General features: G+C 41.7%; 1 protein-coding gene across 3 annotated transcripts in view; it reads right to left on the bottom strand.

Moving 5' to 3' along the window:
- FBXL17 (F-box and leucine rich repeat protein 17) overlaps positions 1 to 18,908 on the bottom strand; it is a 279,919-nt gene extending 261,011 nt beyond the window's left edge. Inside the window, exons 1-4 of one of the 3 annotated variants that reach the window (XM_040579651.1) lie at positions 16,718 to 18,908; positions 10,866 to 10,988; positions 7,271 to 7,528; positions 6,369 to 6,500 (exon numbers count right to left, since the gene is read on the bottom strand). In XM_040579651.1, coding sequence (XP_040435585.1) covers positions 6,369 to 6,500; positions 7,271 to 7,528; positions 10,866 to 10,988; positions 16,718 to 17,476 — 1,272 coding nt within the window. In that variant the 5' untranslated portion in view covers positions 17,477 to 18,908. The remainder of the gene's footprint in view (positions 1 to 6,368; positions 6,501 to 7,270; positions 7,529 to 10,865; positions 10,989 to 16,717) is intronic. The other 2 variants (XM_040579650.1, XM_040579652.1) reach the window with 2 other exon arrangements.
- Positions 18,909 to 21,170: the final 2,262 nt, after the last annotated feature.

Below are 21,170 nucleotides of genomic sequence, written 5' to 3'. Positions count from 1 at the left end.
TATCAGTTTTCTCCTTTCCCTTTGCTAACATTTTACAAACTACACAAAGCAAACCTCTTCAAATGCTTCAATAAGAATACACGTAACTACACTCCAAGAGTCAAACCCTACATAGTTGAGTAGCCTTTGTTATACTCAGTTTGAAGACAATTAAGAACTACTTAGACAGCGATCCTGGCGGCTGAAGCGAAAAGACGACAGTATCTGTGGAACCACCACAATACTCAGAAGTTACCTGCTGTGTACTGGTAAGTCGCTATAGCAAGGACTCCAAAACCTGCTACCACTACAAAGTCAATACCGCCACCTACGGGTGACGACCAAGTATTGCATTTATTGCCAGATTATTTACAGAAACATTTATACAGAGAACAGAAGTCTTGCCTTTACGGCAAATACATATTTACATTCAAGCACATAATCTTCACTTTTCTTTTTTTCCTTCTATTAACATAAAACTCAGCATGAACGTTTTAACTTAAGAACAGTATTACAGAAACCACCCAAATCAAAATGCAATAGTTCTAACCAAAAAAAAAAAAAAAAAAAAAAAGGCAAAAAAAAAATAACCAAACTCTGAGAAATACGGATGCACCAGATTTCTGAAGAAATGACTGAACCAGTTTATTTTGCCATAAAAACCAAAATGAATGTTTCAGAAGGGCTTATCGAAAGACTTACCTGTTCAGTATTAAAAGCCACATCGGAAAGTTATCTCCAACAGTTCTTCTGGAAGCATGCTTTTACGAAAGTTTAGTTTTCAGTGTAGTTGTTCAGTGCTTTAAAACTGCACTGAATATTATTTTTACAGTACATTAGTAGGTGTTGGTGCATATGTAACGTGTCTGAGAAACTAAAATACAAGAGGAACTTCATCATTGCTAGTGAACACTGCCAACAATGCCATCTGTATGGAGTTTTTGGTTTAGAAAGCTCTAATTTAATACTTGACAGAAGATGAAGCGTAATTGTCCAAAGCTATGATATACAGTAGAGAAATCATCCTTAGTAAGTATGCATACATTTAGCAAGTAACTAGTCCTATATGTGCACTCTGCGCCTACAAAGAAAACCAGCAACACTCTCCTGGAGTGCCTTTAAAGGTCCCTTCCAACCCATGAACTTTTAATTAAAAAAAAAAAAGTTTTTTAAAAAAATAATCAAAAAATTGAAGGGGAAAAGTCTGGAACAACTACAGTTCTTTTCAAAACCTCAAAACAATGAAATAAGCCAGTCAAAGTATTTTTGGAAAATATTCCAAAGAGGCATGGGAAAATGACTGTTCTGAAATTTCTCCAAGTAGAACAGTTTTAAGTAATTATATGTAAAAATTGAAATAGTATATAGAATATGTTGGGAGTAGGGCAAGGAAATCACAGTGTTTAGAAATATTTTCCCCCGGAAGTCTCTTTTATATACTTATTACCCATGAAGAAGTTATTTCTACGTGTAAACTTCAGCAGTTCACATGATCAGATGATGGGCAGTTTATATGCCTCATAATACTGACTTTCCCTCTCAAACATTTTGCATGGACTAAACTCAAAGCAAAGCAGTCCCTCCTCTCCATGTCTGCCTTGTGTCATAACACAGGGCACACTGCTAAACTAAGTGTTTTGTAGCTGACATGTACAAAGAAGAGAACTGGTTCCCAAGGTCAAAATAAGGATAAATAAATGAGATCACACTATGCTGTGACTATTCAGAAAACATGAACAGTATTTTGTCCTATAGATTTTTATGATAGGTTGATTCCAGTCAATTATTTAAAAGGATGTGTTAAGTATTTATGTCACAGAATTAAAACTGAAATCTCTGTTTTAGTCAATATTCTTTTTTACTGAAAGTAAAAAGTATATTATTCACATATCTTAAGATTATACCTTGTATCAAACGTGGCATCACAACTAACACTAATTTCTACTCTGTATTATCTGCTACAAACAGCAAAGGTGGGCAGAACACTAACAGAATACTCATCTTTAAAAACACCAGTAAATAATTACCTGTAAAATATTTATTATAGAAGTGTTCTCTCACTTCAAACATGAAAATAAGTTATCAAACACATTGCCAATTGGGTCAAAATTTTGTTACCTTTAAACAGCTTCCACTCAGAGTAGACACTGCTCCTGGGCAATGTCTAAAGACAGATAAGGAACTAGAAACATGGTCAAGTTAGACCATAATAATCTTCATGAACATACCTGGGAACCATCGAACAAATGATTTGTCTTTTAAGTCATCTACTTCACAAGGTCGCTTTATGGGAAAGGAAGAAATGCTGCCAGCATTCCAACTGTAGTACCTCGGTTGCAGTATTATTTTCCTTCTACCCAAAACAAGCCTCAGAAAGCAAGAAGAGAGGAAGGGAAGAAAGTATAGACGTAGGAATGTCATCGTCCTGTTATACTATCTAAAACTCCATCTCCAGAACCTCCTCCTCTGCATCCGTATCTAATGTATCATGAAAAAAGACACTGGGTGGAGTAGGGAGGTACGAATCTATGGCTCCTGACTGCTAAGTTTCAGCAACCATAGTATTATAATTTTATCCATTACATCACTCGGTTAAGGAAAGGCGATGAAGAAGAAATTAAGTGGGCAAAATCAACAGTTAAGTGGAGGAGGTTTTTCCTAGCTCTAAAATGAGCTCCCAAAATATAGGTCTACTCTATTCACAACGCGCAAGTAGACAGTTTACACACTGCTCATACAAAATTGCTTCTGGGGGCAACCCTTCCCCTTGAGGGCACTGTAGTCGCAAACTCATTCTGCATCTCAAAGAAAATGTCACAAAACTTTTAAAACTTTTTAGGGTTCCATTCTTCTAATTCAGGTTAAGTATAGCCCCACTCCATGTCTCAGTGAGAGCACTGCTGGTTGTGTGAACCAGTTCTCCGATTCTGCACTTGAAGCTACGTACTGTCTGTCTGGGGTGGAAGGTCAAAAAAGTGCTCACTAGCAAGGTAACAATGAAATTAACCAAGACATCTTCCACCAGCTTCATTCATATTAATCACTCGCATGAGGCAAAATTTAAAGTTACACTCATAGCATTCAATTCCAGCCATGACCGTGAAGTTAAGAAGTCCAACTAAACTCAGTCAAGAAGCTGGGAAACTTCCTAGTACTGTCTGACACAGTTATAGTCTGTTCCTCCATTTACACGGGATTCCTGTGAGAATGATCGCATCAGTCTGCTTGGGAACAGGTAAAGAAAGACAATTCAACATACTGACATACTCTCTAAGTCCTGCAACTATTTTTTTTAATTAAGTTCCCAATTAGGCCAGTATGCTTCCGGTAAAAGGCTTTGTGTATAATTACTCTTCCATTCAAATGACAGAGGAATAATAAACGTATTTCGAAGAAATACAAATCAAACAGTTACGCAAACAACCACCACCTTGTGTTGTTAAATTAGCCTTGCAACGTTAACTTTTTCCTTGCATGTCTTTTGCACCCAGTTATATTTACAGCTTTCATGTGTTACCATGACATAATCAGCATTTGACAGAAAGGAGAGAGTCTATTTTTACTGTGAAATTCCTAGCATATTAAACAATCAGAACATAAATTCTCCTTTCTCCATTTCTGTTCAGCAGTCTGATAATGGAGTTACTTAGCAACAGATGAAGCAACTGAACTGTGTTGCCTGATCTACATTTCACTGTAAAGTAACACAAAGGCATTATTTAGCTGCTGGTTGTCTCTGTAGAGATGTATTTTTGAAGTATAAAATCCGTTAGTCTGAGACAAGCCTACATGAAAACCTAGCCATCAGGTAACATCTATAACAGACTACGCATTTTGAAATTAATGGGAATTGCCTGTAAGAGTCACAGGATTTTGAGCACCTCCAAAAACAGAAGACACAAGAAAATACAAAACACACAGACTTGATTTACAGTATTTACACAGAAGGTACAAAAGTTGTTTAAAAACATGGGGGTGGCGAGAGAGGGAAGGGGTCTTCCTCCTATAGCAGGCCGACAATCAATGAACTTCAAATACAGAAAACCAAGCCCCCATGTGTCAAGTACACCTCTCTTGCCACAGAATATTTTGATTGCAGAGAATGAATACTAACTTATATTGAAAACAAACACACACTTCCCCAAACCATCTTCTTCACCAAAAGAGTAGGAAGCAAGATGTGCCACAGCAAATATTAACAGTGGTTTTATTTTATTTAAGGCAGTCTTAAAAACAAAAGTAACCCACCTGACAAACCCAACACTGGACTACCATTTGCCACCAACCATTACTCCCTTTTAAGCTAACTCTGCAGCATTAAACAAACCCTAACTTTTCTTCTTTGGGAAGGTGAAAATTTTTATTTTACAACTAAATGATAATTTCTTACAAGTTGTCTTGGTTCATCACATGAAGTTACACTTCCAGTAAGATTTGAAAATCTCTTGCCCGAGCAAGGGGAAAGCACATCAGTTTCTGCAGCTTTGTCATCCAATGGAATTATTCAAGTGTTATTTTATTCTAAAGATTCAACACCCTGGAGTTCATAACAGCTTTACAACTTATTTAATGTTTACATTTCTAGATCAAGACTTAAAAAGCTGAATTTGGACTTAAGTTTGATGCAAGTTTATTTTTGCCTGAAAAATTAAGATTGGGCAGTGGCATTAAGTAAAATTAGACAAATAAATTTAGACATTTAAAAAAACCCAAACACACTCATGAAAAATTACAGAGTTAGTTTTGATGTCACCTAACAGATTTTCAGAAGTGACAAAATAATTAAGTTTCCTATTCATTTGAGAGTACATATTTTTGTCTTATTTCCAATGAAAAATTCATGTTCCGCTTCCAATAATGAAGGCAACCAAATAAAGTGCAAGTGAAGATAATCCTTCCTGAATGCCTTAAGAACAAGAAGATACTTCCTATGTCCTGTTTCAACTGAGAACTTAGATTTCTTTACAGATAATAAAACCACAGGCTTTTAAGTGCTAACAATTGTAACATCAACTTCTTTGGTGACATTTCAGACTACAAAGAGAATACAAACTTCAGTGGCAAGAAGTGTGAGATGTATCTATAAGGAAGGTCAAATTAACACCCTAACCACGTATTTTTCAATGATCATGCACTTACGTAGGTCTTTTTACATACAATAATGTTTATATACAATCAAGCAATCTTTAATGTATGATTATGCAACGTTTGAATATGCACAAGTTTTTCCTCTTTGATTCACAGATAAATAATACTTTTAATTTTTGCAGGAGAATGCCTTCCTTCCAGGCTTCTCAGAATTTTCATTTCTCTTTCCTTTTTTTTTTTCTTTTTTTAATTAAAAGATTGTCATGTATTAATGATAAATGTTACAAAGATTAGTTTTGACAGTACTCAAGATTTTGTTTTGATATGGGAGGAGGGGGGACACTTTCTTCTGCTTCTGCATTTGAACTATTCTGAGATCTCAGTTTTGGCCGTTACCTCCTATTCTCAGCTTCCTGTAATTCTGGTCGAAACCAATAAATGGTGTTTGGGTGTGTGTCGTCCCCCCCCAAATAGAAACTGTTCTCAAATGAACCATCCTAGGCATTACTATCTGTTTGTATTTAAGACAAATAGCAAATGACTCTGAATACAAGGTATGCTGTTTTCTTATAAAAACAATTAATTTGTTCCAGTTCAGCTTTTTCAAACTGAAGGTTACAACCCTGACATTAGCTGATAGTTAAGAATTCAACTGCAAGCAGCTTTTTCAACTTCCTTGCAAGAAAAAAACAAACCAAAATAAAAAAGCACCATTGCTTTACTATACCATTTAGTACATACTGGCTTTTGACATTAGAATCCATCATTTCAGAGACTGCTTATAATTGGGGCACAAGACAGTTTTATTACTCCTCAACAACTGCCTTCTAATAGCACAGGCACGCTAATCTACTGCATCTAGATGAGAAAGTGACATCTTTCAAGAGGATTATCAGAGTGCATTATTTGTAATCAAGAAACTAACCTCCAAAAATCTTTTCATTTGCCTATGTTTGCACTTTTTACTGGAGAAAAGTGTACTGGTATCAACAAAAGAAACATTCTTTATGGACTAAGCATTTTCCTACACAAATCAGGCACATCCCAAACAATTAGACCTGGAATATCACGTTGAAACCAAAAGTTAATATGTATCTGGAACAGCATTAGCTTAACTTGTACTTCGAGTCCTCCTCTGAGCTACCTCTGCAAAATCAACGTTTTCACAGCGAGAGAACATTTTTAAGCAATTCACTGCCAAAAAATGGCTATTCAGAAGAAAGTTTTAAACAGATAAAAAACACAAGAAAAAACTTTAATGAAAATGCTGTGGGAAAAAAAAAATCATACCATGTACTTACTAATTTGTTTTCTTGCATGTATATTCTTTGCAACTTCAGACAGCCTTTAGCTATAATCATCATTCCTTCATCTGAGATCTTGTAACATTGCCCAAAATGAATGTCTTTCAATTCTCTGCATTTTGAACCCAGCTGCAATTAATGAAATCAAAGCAAGTACTTAAGAATAAAGGGGGAAAAAAAACACTAGGATTTGACTGAACTGGAGAACTGTGTTTTTCCTGCTTCACCACCACCCCTTAAAAATTATCTTTCTTTACAGGTTTTTTTAAGCACTATACACAAACAAGAAAGATCATAATTACATACATGGCAAAATGAAGTTGCTAACTACAATCAAAAAAACGGAGCCAAAAGCAGCACATTAGAACTAAGTTATTTACTGGGCAAGTATGTAAGTATCTAACAATGCCTGTACACGAGACTGTTGACAGCATATTTAATTTAACATAACTACTTCACCCTAAATGCTCCTTTAACACAAGGGAGACAGTTGATAAAACCTTCATGCATGCCTGAAAAGATCTCAGTCATCTTTGTCTTTCATGACGCAAAAAAAAAAAAAAAAAAGTTACTTAAACGCTGGTTCCAAATAGCAACTAAGCTCAGGAACACTCCATCAGCCAGAGGCAAAGCAGGATGTCAAAATAGATAGTCCATCATAAAGAGATCATTTAATCCCTCAATATTAAAAAAAAAAAAATAAAATAGTGCAGCCTCTAGAGAACAGCCTTTACTGCACCAAGAAAGTATGTCCATAAACCAATTTTTAAAGTAGAAGAGGCGATCTGATTTTAATTAAGCACTAGAAGAGGGTACCTTCTTCCATGTCCCTTTTTGCACTTAGTAAGAAATTGATAGATACTGATTTCACAAAAGAAATTTGTGGAATGGATGGTTACCTGCTTTAGGCCTTCATCAGTGAGTCTGTCTTGATTGCCTACATGCACTTTCTGAAGGAGAGGACACTGAGAGGCAACTGCAATAATAGAGGTGTCAGAAAGCTGTTTACATCTGTAGGCCGTATACCTTAGGAGTCCAGGACATTTAATTGCTAATATGCATACTCCTCTATCAGACACATTGCGACAGTCAGAAATATTGATTTCAGTAATATTCTGGCTTCTTGATGCTATCTTCTCCAACAGCTCATCAGTGACCTGCAAAGAAAACCCAAATATTAATATTTAACAATTTTCAGAAATATATTATATTTCATTAGCACCAAAACTGCTATTTGTAAGATGCACTTCCATAAGCTATGGGGAGAATGAAAAGATTTGTTTTCCAAGATAAGAACATAGTGCTATAATCAGTTTTACAGTTATCTTCAAAGAATTCTGTTCCAACACTTGGAGAGAATAATAGTCAGTGGTCCTTTTCATACTTTAGGCAAAGATCTCTCCATCCTTTAGAAGAAAATTACATGCTTGCCCTTCTATAGCAGCACTGTACTTACGTTCCTAAGGTAGAATTTACAGAGAAGTAAGTTATTTATATGTCTCTAAAATACAACAGGTTTTTACTTAAGCTTTGGTAATCATCCAAACCCAAGTGCCAGCAGACAATGTGATGCAGGTAACAATGGGCTTCTTAACAATGGAAAACAGTCACACAAGGTAGCAGTGAATCAAAGGGACGAGAAGGAAAGAACACTAACAGAAAAAAAAAGTCAATTAAACCCCCAAAATTTCCTCCTGCTATTTGCTCAGTTTTAAAACTGAATACTTGGGTATTTTACGTGTTAGTCTATGAAAGACCATTAAATCTGATACACGCACTATTTTGCCAGACCTACTTTGAAGAAAAAAGTACACATCATAGCTAGCTAACATGCCAACAATTTTAAAAGCAGCCAGTCCTACAAAGCACATAAAGCACATAAGATATTCTTCATGCTAAAGCTTGTAAGTTAAAACAAAACAAACAAAACCAAAGCAGGTAAGGCACAATGCAGAGAACTCTCTCACTTTAAAAGTTTGGTTTCAAAAACCCTGAAATGACATATGATGAAAGTCTTTCTAACAACTGTTCAGCAATACTTATCCATCATATAGCATAGATGCAATTTAGCTTTAAGCCTGGAGAAGGCAAAAGAAGGATATGAAACCCTTTTGTTTTTCTCTTACATAGCCGAGAAACAAACACTTTCTTTGCTGCATTCAATCTGTTTTCCATTCCACTGTAGCAAGTCAAATCCTTTCTCTCACTATTTCACCAGGCAGCTGTTAGCTAAAAAAACATGATAAACTGCAAACCTCCTGCCCACCCCAAAATAACCAAAACCCACAAACAATGCATAGACAAACACTAACCTGCACACCCCCATGCCCTGCCTAAAAAAAATCCTAACAGTAACCAAGAAAAAACAAACCCTCAAACCAACAAACCTCCCGCACACATGGAGAAGGACAACGTTCCTGCTTAATATTGGTTTAGGAACTCAGTAAAAAATCGGCAATATAGGTTTCTCAGGGCAATGCCACAACTGATAAACATACCTAGTAGACAAAACCACTAAAAAGCTTTGTAGTAGAAATAGTGCTACACCTTAAGACAGTAGAGAAGAAAGACTTTCTTGACACATAGAACCTACACCTACCTACTGCTCTGGAGTCACTTAAGAAAAATCAGACAATCTTAGATAGCATATTTCTGAACCACCACAGAAAAGTTAACTGGTAACTCTAGAAGCAAGAGAACTTCCATGATTTCTTATGAACTGGTGATCTGAAAATAATATCCCATTGTCCTGGTTTCAGCTGGTATAGTTATTTTGTCTTCAGTGTTTTGAATTTAATGTTAGAATAATATTGATAACACACTGATGCTTCAGTTAGGGTAAGCACTGCTTAGCAGCAACTCAAGGACTTTTCAGTTTCCCGTGCTCTGCCAGCGAGCAGGGGCACAAGAAGCCGGGACAGAGCAGAGCCAGGGCAGCTGACCCAAACCAGCCAAAGAGATATTGTATACCATAGGACATCGTGCTCAGTATATAAATTGGGGGGTACTGCCCAGGGCCAGCTGATCACTATTCGGGACCTGGCTGGGCACCAGTCAGCAGGCGGCGAGCAATTGCATTGCACATCACTTGTTTTTTCCCTTCTCTTTGGATTTTATTCCTCTTCCCCTTCTCCCTCCTTTTCCATATTATTATCATTTATTTTGTTTCAATTATTAAATTGTTCTTATCTCAGTCCCCAAGTTTTACCTTTTTCCTGATTCTCCTCTGCATCCTGCTGGGGGCAGGGGCATGGAGTAAGCCAGCAGCTATATGGTAGTTGCCAGCTGGGGTTAAACCACAACACCCATGTACATTCTTTATGTCCAACATAGGTGAGTTCCTGTTGCTGCTTCTTCAAATGGGACCCTCCAGTGGTTGTAACCCTGCACCTTATTTTCATGAAACTCTCAAGAAATTGTTTCAAACACCTCTGTAACTAAGTTACAAGAAAGCTAAAGGGGGCAGCCAAAAAAACACCGTCTTTAAAGTTTTCCAAGGAAGAAAATTACCCTTAACAATCTAAGGCTAGGCTCTGTAAGGATCTCACTGAATGAAATCCATGAATCCCAGCCACATTTAATTCTAGGATCAGCTAAAGGCCTTCTAGAATCAGCTAGATGCCTCAGATTGTCGACATAATCTGTCTTCTGATCAGCAGAAGCCACATCAGCTGAAGAAAAATTAAAGTTAAATTTAGTTTAAACAAATTAGTTAAAACAAACAGAACAAGCACCAGTTAGGTGACCATTCTTCAAACCAGAGCATCCTCAGAAAAGTTCAGGTACGTCTTTCAGTTTGTATGAGATCTGATAGTTCTTATGAATGGAACTACCACTACCTGATGCAGGCATGACACAGGTAATGCACTGTTGGCAAGGCCTCAAGGATAAGAGTCCAAGCACTGTTAGCCTGATGAAGGGAGACCTGTTAGAACTTGTAGGGCATAAGCCCTGGGAACAAAGGAACAAGTTAACAGCAGGCTCTTGAGATGACAACTGGATGGACAAAGAGGGACATACAGCAGGACAAGGGAACTTTGTTATTCATGAAAGTCAAGTAGGAAAAAAACCTCCTAATCTTAGAATAGAGATTGTTGCTAAGATAAAATAGACTAATCAGTACCTATTGTTTAAATGATGTGTCTTAGAAGATAACCAATTGGTGTAGTTCACACTTAAGATTTAACCAGTGTGTAACATGTAGAAGATAGAAACTTATATAAATGTAAAAGAATCGCTAATAAATCGACATCTTGCTTGCATCAAACAGCACTTATCCACACATTGTTTAACAACTGATCTCAGTCAAAAGAAGCTACAGTTAAAGTTCATCTAAGGGTCCATACATTTTCAGTGTCTAAGCGAAAAATCCCTCAGTCCGCAGACATCACCATTTTATGGGTTTCTTCTGTTCACCTTTGGTCAAGAGTATACATTCTGAGAACATGTTCTGAGTCATCAAAACATAATTTTTCTGCAATGATACCTTCATACCTGTTGCCGACTACTGAGATCCAGTTGTTTCCAAAACTGAAAATCTAAACACAGGTCCCGCCAGTATTTACAGACTAATGATGCTGAAAGGCAACGCTCATTCAGGGATAAACTGGAAAATATCTGTAAGGAAAGGGAGAAAAGTATTGTTTGTCAGATACTTTAGAAACAGAAATATTTTATTACTAAACTGTCTTGTAAAAGACAGGAAAGCATTAGCATGTTTTGCAATACACAGTTCTAGAACTTGCCCCTGACTCAATTAGTCAAGGACAGTAACGAAAACATCTACACCTCACAAGAGCTGACAATATCAGTAAGTCACAGTAGCACAACCAACAGCAGTATGTATCCTACTTAAGCACTCATTCCTTGGACCAAGTTTCAAATATGTCTCTGAGATGGCATACCTAAACCATTACAAATATTAGCTTAATGCTATTCACAAGCTATTTAAAAGGTGTTTTCACTCTTCTTCTGATTCAGGTAGGAAAACTTTTCCTTCTACTACTTAACTGAATTGTAAGGAAGAGACATAAAGGTACTAATACATCAGTCTTGTGGGAAGGGGGCATGGGATGGTGGAGCAGATCAGCACAGCAAAACAGTGTCATACATGGAAACCAGACACAGAATTAGCATTTTATATCCCAAGGTTTTGAGCACTATAGTGACGTGCGGAATTAGACTCTGTAACTCAAAAGTTATAAAGTAGGTATGTTTATTGCGCGCAGATGCACGGGGGATCGCTCCTCCACAAGCGTGCATACCCGAAGTGACGAACCATCTCATATTTATACAATGAAACAAATGAATATTCAATTAACGCCTATACATATTCGTTACCTAAACCCCGCTTCGTATGTTAATTAGCTTATCAGTCCTTTGCCTGGAATGTGGTGGTCTTGCAGGTTTGTAGGCGATTCATGTCTTTGTGACCATCCGATCTTCTCCAGCAAGAAGCCTTAGCACTCCCTCCCTCTAGATAACATTGGAATATCTCTCATCCTTTTCTCATTCTTTTTATAAATAGCCCCTTTGTCAGAGGAAGAAGGGTAGGCGTCTCCTCAAAGCTGTGTGGCTATGTGACCAGACACCACACCTATGACCAGTCACCATACCCACATTCCTTGAGCAGACATATACAATCACAGTCGGTGTCCATTGTCCCCATTTCACACTATTTCTCCATATCAATAGCAGCCTGCAAAAAAGAATAAACTGTACTTTCATGGCAGGCTAGTAAATTGTTGCTACATTTATTATAGTCAGCCCTTCCTCAGAAGTAATGTTGTTTATTAATAAATATAAAAAGAAGGTCTATCAAGAGTTACATATGAAGGTATCCTGTAACCACATGAACTTTAATCCACATATTATCCTAACATGAAACAATGGAGTCACAGCATTAAGATACCTACACAGGAATAGAGTGTAAAACATGAAACAGTCCTCCCACTCAAGTAATGAGGGCATCAAGTACCAAGAGAATCACAACAGCCAATCTTCAGGCAGCGTGCTCAGGAAAATCTGAAAATACTGGGAAAGTGTCTATGGGAAAGCACTGAGGTCTAGAAAATGTAAAAACATTCAAAGAAAAGACTAGGACTGTTTAACCAAGGAAAAGGGACAGCAAAGGCAGTAAACAAACTAGAGAGAACACCACTCATCTTTGTGGTGGGCAGGACAGTCTCAAAAATTGTTAGTCTAAGGATAATGAAGCATTGTAATAAAATACCTGGTAACCCACAGTTTCCACCAGTGGGTGGTCTTCAGAACAGACTAGACAATCAAGTGTCAGCAATAACAACCATTACCGTCCCCCTGTTCTAGGAGATGGCTTAGCTTAGCAGTTTTGAGTATGTATATCCAGATAAGATCCCTTGGAGAAGGGAAGTTAGTTGACTATATCAAACAGGTAAGTTATTACGGGAACAAAAGCAAACATGTGAGTTATTACAGCAAGGGAAGAATGAGAAAAATAAGTAAAAAACGCTGAGTAAAGATGCAAGAAAAGGAGCCAGTAGTGCCTCAAATAATAATAATGTATTTATGAAAACCTTAAGTTAAATAAATACACACATGCTTATCTTCCCCACATAGTGCATTAGCTGTAAGCTAAAACTGACAGGGTCTCTGCTGCAGAGCAGCATATGTTCACACTTCATAAAAATAAACACAGCAAATAGAGAAAGAAGAAATCAAAAAAGAACCTTCTCTGTTTTGAAGCAAGTTCAAGCACACCTCGAACACACCTGGTAAGGACATCCCCCTTGTGTTAAAAAAAGAATAAATAAATAAAAATCCCAACTCCTCACATAACCTCAGAGACAGGAAACCACCGTTGCCAAGACTTGAATGTTCTCACACTGCGTCATTTTCCAAGTCTCTTACCTAAATTCCCCTCACATCAAATTAATCTTATTATTTCTTTTTATTTGACAAAGGACAATAACATAGTCATGGAATCATAAAGAGTGCACCTCAGCCTTCTTTCATAATAGAAGCAGCATTCGGTTTGAACAGAATCTTCCAACTACCATCACAGACCATGTTTCCATGACCTCTAGCTCTCCTTTGATGCCTCTCTGATTTGCCTGTGGGTTTTTTTAAGGAGACCCCAGTGCCCACAACCTAATGCAGTACCCTACCAGAGGCTTTAAAAGCACCGAGCAAAGCAGAGAACTTCCTTTCCACAGTTCTTGTTAATACAGCCCAAAAGGAAATCTGAAGCGCTTCAATAGGAATTGTAAATTCACTTAGTCTGCAGTCCACTTTATACCAGTTAACTTTTTTGATTAAACAGCAGCACTGCAAAGAGGTAACTGGTAAAACATGAAGATGTATTTCTGTTTTCCATAAATAAATAGCAGTGAAATTGCACTAGGCATAGATTTGTAATATATAGCACAAAAATTTTGAAAACTTAAGTGATATACAGCACAAGATTTTGTAATCTTCCACACTGCATGCTTACAAGCAGCTCCCTTATTTTTTTTTCATTCACACATGTGGGTCACAGTCAAGTTGACCATCTATATAATTCCTTAGATCTTCTCCTCAGATTTTAAAGGTTATGGATTTAAATTACCCTTTAGTCAAAGTTAATCACCCTCATCTACAAAGATTAAGATGAAATTCTGTCCACTGTAAAACACTTTCCTGATACATGTTTCAGTGACCAAATGAAAAGCAAAACAACCTGTAAGATTGATCTGTGGAACCACAGTTCTTTTATCCCCCAAAACTGAGACCTCTTTGCCAGCCAGGGGAACAGGATCAACTGCCACACTGCACTATGAACTTCCCGACTCAGTAGGGCCCCTCCAATGATCTGCAAGCCAAGTTCAGCCTGACAAACTCTTCCATCCAGCCCAGTATCCTTCACTCAGGGGAGACTTAACAACAGAACGGCACCTAAGCAGCCTGTAGCAGCCAACTTTAAGTGGCCACCTATTACTTAGGAGTTCCTGTAATGTTTCTTTGTGTTGTCTCCAGCCCACATACAGACACAGGTGGCAGCTGCTCCTACACTAGCACCACTTCATCAGGAGGTCACAGAGGTGGGACTCAAGGGAAGGAAACAAAAAACCTGCACAGGATCTGGCTCCTGAGACTTTCAAGGATGGAATCTCTTGTCCTTGTAGTAAGGTTTATGTCTCTGCTACCTACTCTGAAAAGTTTAGTAAAATCTTTGTGTATATTTGTCTCCCACCCACTCATAATAAAATGGCACCTTTGGAGAAAGGATTACATTTGGGATATTTTCTGTATCAAAACCCAGCATATGAATGCCTTTAGGCACCCGTATAATACAGTTAAAAAGATGCCTGGTCAGAAATCATGAGTTAAAAGACCCATAAAAGATCAGGATGCTATGGAAGCAGCAAAAAAACAAACCCCCCAAACCCCCCCAACCAATCAACCTAATCCATAAGTCTAGCTAAGGACTAGCTAAATGGGGGTGGTGTGGTGTGATGTAAACCCCCCCCCAAAAAAAAAACAAAAACAAACAAACAACCCAAAACTAAAAAAAAAAAAAAAAAAAAAACAAAAAAACAAAAAACAAACCCACAAAAGGTGAATATGTTCGTTCCAGCTGCTGGAACTAAGGGCAGGCTTTTTCAAAAACACTGCAGAAGGAGCTGGACTACAGCAAGACTTATGAGACAAAACCATTGGGACAGGTGGGGAACATCAAAAAAACCCAACCTGGAAAGTACAGATACAAATGAAGTACTGTATCAGTATAAAATAGAAGGCCATATGGAAAAAACACATTTAAACTAGTTCACAGGTGTGATGGGCATGACAAACCTTAGATGTTGAAAGAACTGGTTTATGGCTGAGTTACATACTGATATTTTTGAAAAAGTGAAACCAAGTACTAAAGTAATCATGGAAAAGTACCCGTATCATTGATCAGAAGAAGCATTTATGCCATACTAACCAAGTCAGTCCAGTTTCAAAACCTACAACAACAGAATATGGAAGAAAAAATTACCTTACAAGAATAGTAGCAAATGGATGGATTGGTTTTAGAAGTAGTTTTAGAAGAACTACAAGACAAAGTTTCAGTTCTGCAATCACAGAAGAGATTAATGCAGATATGATAGTTCATGAATTTTAGATTGGAATAGTGCATCTGTGAAACATGATGTACCTTTATTAACACAGTCATGCATACCTAAAAAAAACCACCACCAAACCACTGAAAACCTGACGGAATTAATTTTATGTGCAAGACAGACAAGTAGATTACTATTTAACAGAAGAGTGAAGGAAGTACTTTCTACACGGGGGTTGTACAATTAGCAGTATACTAAGCACAACAGGACAAATCACCTGTCTCATGCGCCTCCGTTATCACACCCCACTTTAAGTTTTGCCATCTGTCTCTGGAGTAAACTGCTGTAATGCTGAAACCCTATTCCCCAGAATTTAAAGACGCAGTTGCATGAAACTATGGAAAACATCACAGGCTTCAGTTCCAGCCAGATACCTTTACAGCTAAGGTTTAGCTGAAGTCAGTGTACTAACTAGATTAACTGTAGCTTAAAAATGGAAAGTGGCTCTCAAAAGAGAACGGTAAAAAGGAACCAAAAGACAGCAAAAGCGACAGGAAACAAAGCAAGACTGTTCTTTGGAAACATGGAGTAAGAGGTTATAAACGCATGTACTTCAAGAAGGCTACAAATACTCGGGCTGAAGGTGAAACCGGTAAAGCCAAAATTGACCCAAAATAGAAATACTTTTTTTTCTTCTTTTTCCAATCAACACTGAGAACTTGTCTCTGCAGTTCTGACCTAGACAGAAGCACTAAATGCAGCAACAGTCCCCCTTGCCCCCACCGCCCACCAGTGGCATGGTTAAGAAGCCACCTGCGAAGGGCGGGTCACCAAGCTAAGAGGTGGGAGCCACACCACTCACGGGGCATCTTCTGCCTTAGCTGTGTCTTCACCTCGGGTCAATGACTCGTGTACAACAGCAAGCCAAAACTAAGGGGGGCAAAACCGACCCAAGACACCAAAACACCCCCACAGCCCCGATTACCACCGCCCCGACGCCGGGCGGGCTCGGCACCCCGCGGCCCGACGCCGCGCTGCCCCCGGCCCAGCGGCCGCCGCAGGGGGCGGCGTGGGAGGCGGCGACGCGCGGCCGCGGGCTGGGGCGGGGCCGCTCTTCAGGGCAGCGCCCGCCGCCTCCCCCCGGCTCCCGTGCCCCACCGAGCCCGCCCATGTACGCCGGCGGCCTCCGCGGGGGCTGGTCCAGGCCCAGCCCCGGGCCTCCGCGCAGCCCTCCCTCCCCCGCCACGGGGAACAGGCCCGCCCACGCCCCCCGCCCCGACCCACCTTAAGGAGGATAGAGGGCGGCAGCTGGTTGATGTCCGGGGCCGGCGGCGGCAGCGGCTCTCGGCAACAGTCGCAGGGGGGCTCCAGCGGCAGCTCGCAGCCCGCCTCGCCGCCCCTCTCCTTCTCTTTCTCGCCTTCCTCCGGCGCGGGGGGCGGCGGCGGCGGCGGTGAGGCAGGCTGCCCCCCGCCGCCGCTGTCCCCGGCGGCGCCGCGGGCCGGCGCGCTCCCACCGCCTGTCGCGCAGCCGTCGGCGGCGGGCAGGGCACAGAGCTGCGTCTCCCCCGGGCACTGGCAAGCGGCTGCCTCGGACTCCGCCGCGGCTCCGCAGCGCGGCTGCTTGCAGGGTGGAGAGGCGGGCAGGCCGGCCCCCTTGCGCTTGCACACCATCTCGGAGGCGACCTCGACGGGCAACCTGGCCTGCCCCAGGAGGCCCCGCACCGGCGAGGGCAGCAGGCCCGAGAGGAAGAGGCGCTGGCAGCGGCCCCGCGGCTCCCAGGCGGCGGGCGGCAGGCGGAGAAGGCGGCGGGCGGCGCGCTGCTCGGCGGCGGCGAGGGCGGCGTAGGGCGGCGGTGGCAGCAGCGGGTCCCCGGAGGGCAGGGGCTGCTCCTGGGCGGGCGGGCTGGCGCTGTGCACGATGAAGCAGAGCATACAGGGCCCGCGCAGGAAGCAGCTCCGGCTGCGCGGCGACACCTTCCCCCCCCGGCGGCAGCGGCGGTCCCGGCTCAGGCTGCTTGCCTCCTTGGAGAGCAGGTGGCCCATATAGGAGGGCAGGAGAAGCGCAAAGGCCCGTGGGGTGTCACCTGCGGGAGGCGGCGGTGGGCGCTGTCATGCTGCTGGCGGGGGCGGAAGGTGGCGGGGGACGGGACGGGACAGCACGGGACACGGCAGGACGCGGCGGCGCGGCTGGTTCCGGGACGCGGCGCCGGGAGGGAGAAGCTTCCGCTACCGCCGCCCTGACCTCCCCCGGGGGAGGCGAGGGGGCGGCGCTCCGCGGCCTGGTGGCCGCCCGCCGGTACTGCCGCCAGCGGCCGGGCCGGGAGCCGCGACTGCGGCGGCGGAGGCGGCCCCGGCGGCCTCCCCTCGGAGCGGCGGCAGGCAGGCGCGGCGTCGCCGGTGAGGATTACGCCGGCTGGCGCAGGCCGCCGCCCCGTCTGCGCTAGCGGCCTTTGTGGGCCAGAGGGCTGTGTACGCGTGGTGTTTGGGCTCACCGTATGTTACAGATGTATAGAGTGCGTGTGTGAGCATATAGTGTATATCTGCACGTGTCATTATATATATAATACGTAGCTGCACAGTTTTGAACACCTGAAATAAGCGTTATTTTGGCCACAGTTTGTAGGGTAAGGTGACAGGGCTTCTGTTCACCGCTGTCAGATGGCACACATGCACAGGGCTGGGTGTTGGCGATGGCATGCTAACACGAACTCAACTTGGAGGCCACCAGCATTTCTCCCATTTTTTTCTGTCAATGCCACCCTCTGGCCAACCCGCTCCAGCAGATACCTGGTTTCTGCTGGTTGAAGACATTGTCCAGCCAGAAACGGGGCCCGCATGAGGCCTCTGTCCCTGTATGCACTGCTCCTGGGGATGCTCGCTGCAGGTGCCCAGGATGTATAAATTCGCAAATGTGGCCCATAATGTTTTAACTAAGGTTCTTCTCAATGCCTAGCAAAATTCATTTGCATGTTTCAGTACTCAGTTCTGAATTATTGATGTAAATTGACTTAAATACAGAGGTCTAAATACACGTGGAATTTTTTCTTTAGTAAAGGATGTTTGGAGAGGGAGAAGGCAAGTTATAGTTACAGTATATATGGTGCAATACTACTATTAAATAACAAAGGGCACCAGAAGAAATGCACACTGTTATATACTGTGAAGCCTTTTGCCCAGGAACAAGTTATGTTAGGATTAAAATAGCTGTGATGCTATTTTTGTTTGTTACCTGTATTATTAGTCTTCAGCAGCTCAGTAAAAATGTTTGCTATGAAAAAAAACTTAACATACTGTTGGATAGAAGTAGAATAATAGAATATTTTGTCTGATTTTATAACTCACTGAGATCCATCAATAGAAACTGCAGAAAAATTTGGCAAGGTCTTTTTCTCCCTCAGATTTCAAAAATACGTTTCAATAAGAGCAAACAGAGACAGCATTTAAAGATGAAAGTCAAGCCTTCAAATTGAACAACGTTCAGAATAAATGCTTGCAATGTCAAATACTCAAAATAAATCTCATCTTTAAATCTGTCTGTGCAGCTTCTGAATAGTCATTGTGGCATGGTCTGTCTTACATCAGCCCATGCTAGTACTTCCTGCAGAAATGCTGGCAAGGGAGCCTGACATCTGTGTGTCATTTTCATGTCTAATACTCTGATATATATTGCCCCGTTATTTTAAGATATACACACACCACATATACATGGACCTCATATATGGAATTCTTCCCATTCCCCTAGTATTTATCTTGACATGATCAATCTCTTCTGCCTCCTTTTGACTTGTACAGAACATAGACAAGGACACATCTCACCTAATCTTCTCTTTCTGAAGCAATTTCAGATCATTTTTCTATCTAATTCTTGTTATTTTTCTTGTGAAAACTAAAGCTTAATCCTTGAATTTGGTCTCTGGGACATTGGGGGGGGGGGGGGGCGGGGTTGTGCTATAGAGATTGCAGAATGGAAGAAAGAAAGCTAAGACAATAAAGGGTCAGTTTTCGTATGCTACTCATTCCTTTAGTGCTCTGTTATTTAGATGGTAACAATATATTGACCCTAAAGATAACAGCAGAGCTGTTCCACTGGCAGTTTTATTGGCAGATATTAGAACTGTAAATATCTGCAGAACGTCTGCTGGTTTGGTGTAGAGTATGTGATTTGTCTGCTCCAGCATGAGATAAGAGAAAGTAGTTTTAGCTGTCCACTGAGCAGGGGTGAGAAACTGAGGCAATAATCATAATAATGACAAAATAATCTTAGCTCAAGGTTTATATTTTTGCAAACAGGGAAGGACTTGTGGGTGATGAGATGGCCAGAGGCTGTCTTGGGCATAGTGATCTTGAAATGATAGTTTTCAATTTTTGGAGAAGTAAGGAGAGGGGTGAGCAGAACCACTACTTTGGCCTTCTGGAGGGCAGGCTTTGGCCTCTTTACGGGCCTCATTGACAATCCCTTGGGAGACGGTACTGAAGGGCAAGGGAGTCCGGGAAGGTTGGACATTCCTCAAGAAGGAAATCTTAAAGGCACAAGAGCAGGCCATCCCCATGTGCTGAAACACAATCCAGCAGGGAAGAAGACTGGCCTGGGTGAACTCTTCCTGAAGAGAGCACTCTCTGAAAAGAGCTTTTACTGAAACTCATGGAAAAAAAGAGAATTTACCACCTTTGAAAGAAGGGGCAGGCCACTTGGGAGGACAAGGACGTTGTGAGGTTATGCAGAGAGAAAATTAGAAGGACCGAAATCCAGCTAGAACTTTTACCTGATTACTGCCATAAAAGACGATAAAAAAATGTTTCTATAAATACCTTAGCAACAAAAGGAGGGCTAAGGAGAACCTCCATTCTTTATCGGATGCTGGGGGAGACATAGTGGCAAAGGATGAGCAAAAGGCTGAGGTACTTGATGCTTTCAGTAAGACCTGTTGTTATGAGGCTACCCAGCCCTCTGAGCTGCAGGGCAGAGACAGGGAGCAGAGTGAAGCCTCCATAATCCAAGGGCGGTTAGTGACCTGCTACACAATGCTTACACCCACAAGTTTATGGGGCCAGATGGGATCCACCCAAGGGTACTGAGGGAGCTGGTGGAGGTGCTCACTAAGCCACTTTTAACCATTTATCAGCAGTTCTGGCTAACCAGGGAGATCCCAGTTGACTGGAGGTTAGCCAGTGTGACGCCCACCTGTAGGTATAGAGGGCAGGAAGGAGGATCTGGGGATCTACAGGCCTGTCAGCCTGACTTCAGTGCCAGGAAAGGGCATGGAGCAGATCATCCTGCGTGCCATCAAGTGGCACGTACAGGATAACTGCGGGATCCGGCCTGGCCAGCATGGGGTTATGAAGGCAGGTCCTGCTTGACTAACCTGATCTCTTCCTGCAACAAGATGACTTTAGTAAAGCCTTTTACACCATCTCCCACAGCATTCTCCTGGATAAACTGGCTGCTCATGGCTTGGATGGGTGTACTCTACATGGGGTTAAAAGCTGGCTGGATGGCCAGGCCCAGTGAGTGGTAGTAAATGGAGTTACATCTAGGTGGTGGCTGGTCCCAGCGGTGTTCCCCAGGGCTCAGTACTGGGGCCAGTTCTGTTTAACACCTTTATCAATGACCTGAATGTGGTGATTGAGTGCACCCTCAGTGAGTTCGCAGATGACACCAAGTTGGGGGTTCATGTTGATCTGCCTGAGGGCATCTCAGGCTCTGCAGAGGGACCTGGGCAGGCTGGAGCGATGGGCC

Source organism: Falco naumanni, chromosome Z, assembly GCF_017639655.2.
Source record: "Falco naumanni isolate bFalNau1 chromosome Z, bFalNau1.pat, whole genome shotgun sequence".
NCBI classification, from domain to species: domain Eukaryota; kingdom Metazoa; phylum Chordata; class Aves; order Falconiformes; family Falconidae; genus Falco; species Falco naumanni.
Note: the sequence above shows the minus strand (reverse complement) of the source record. Positions and strands in the feature narration are given on the sequence as shown.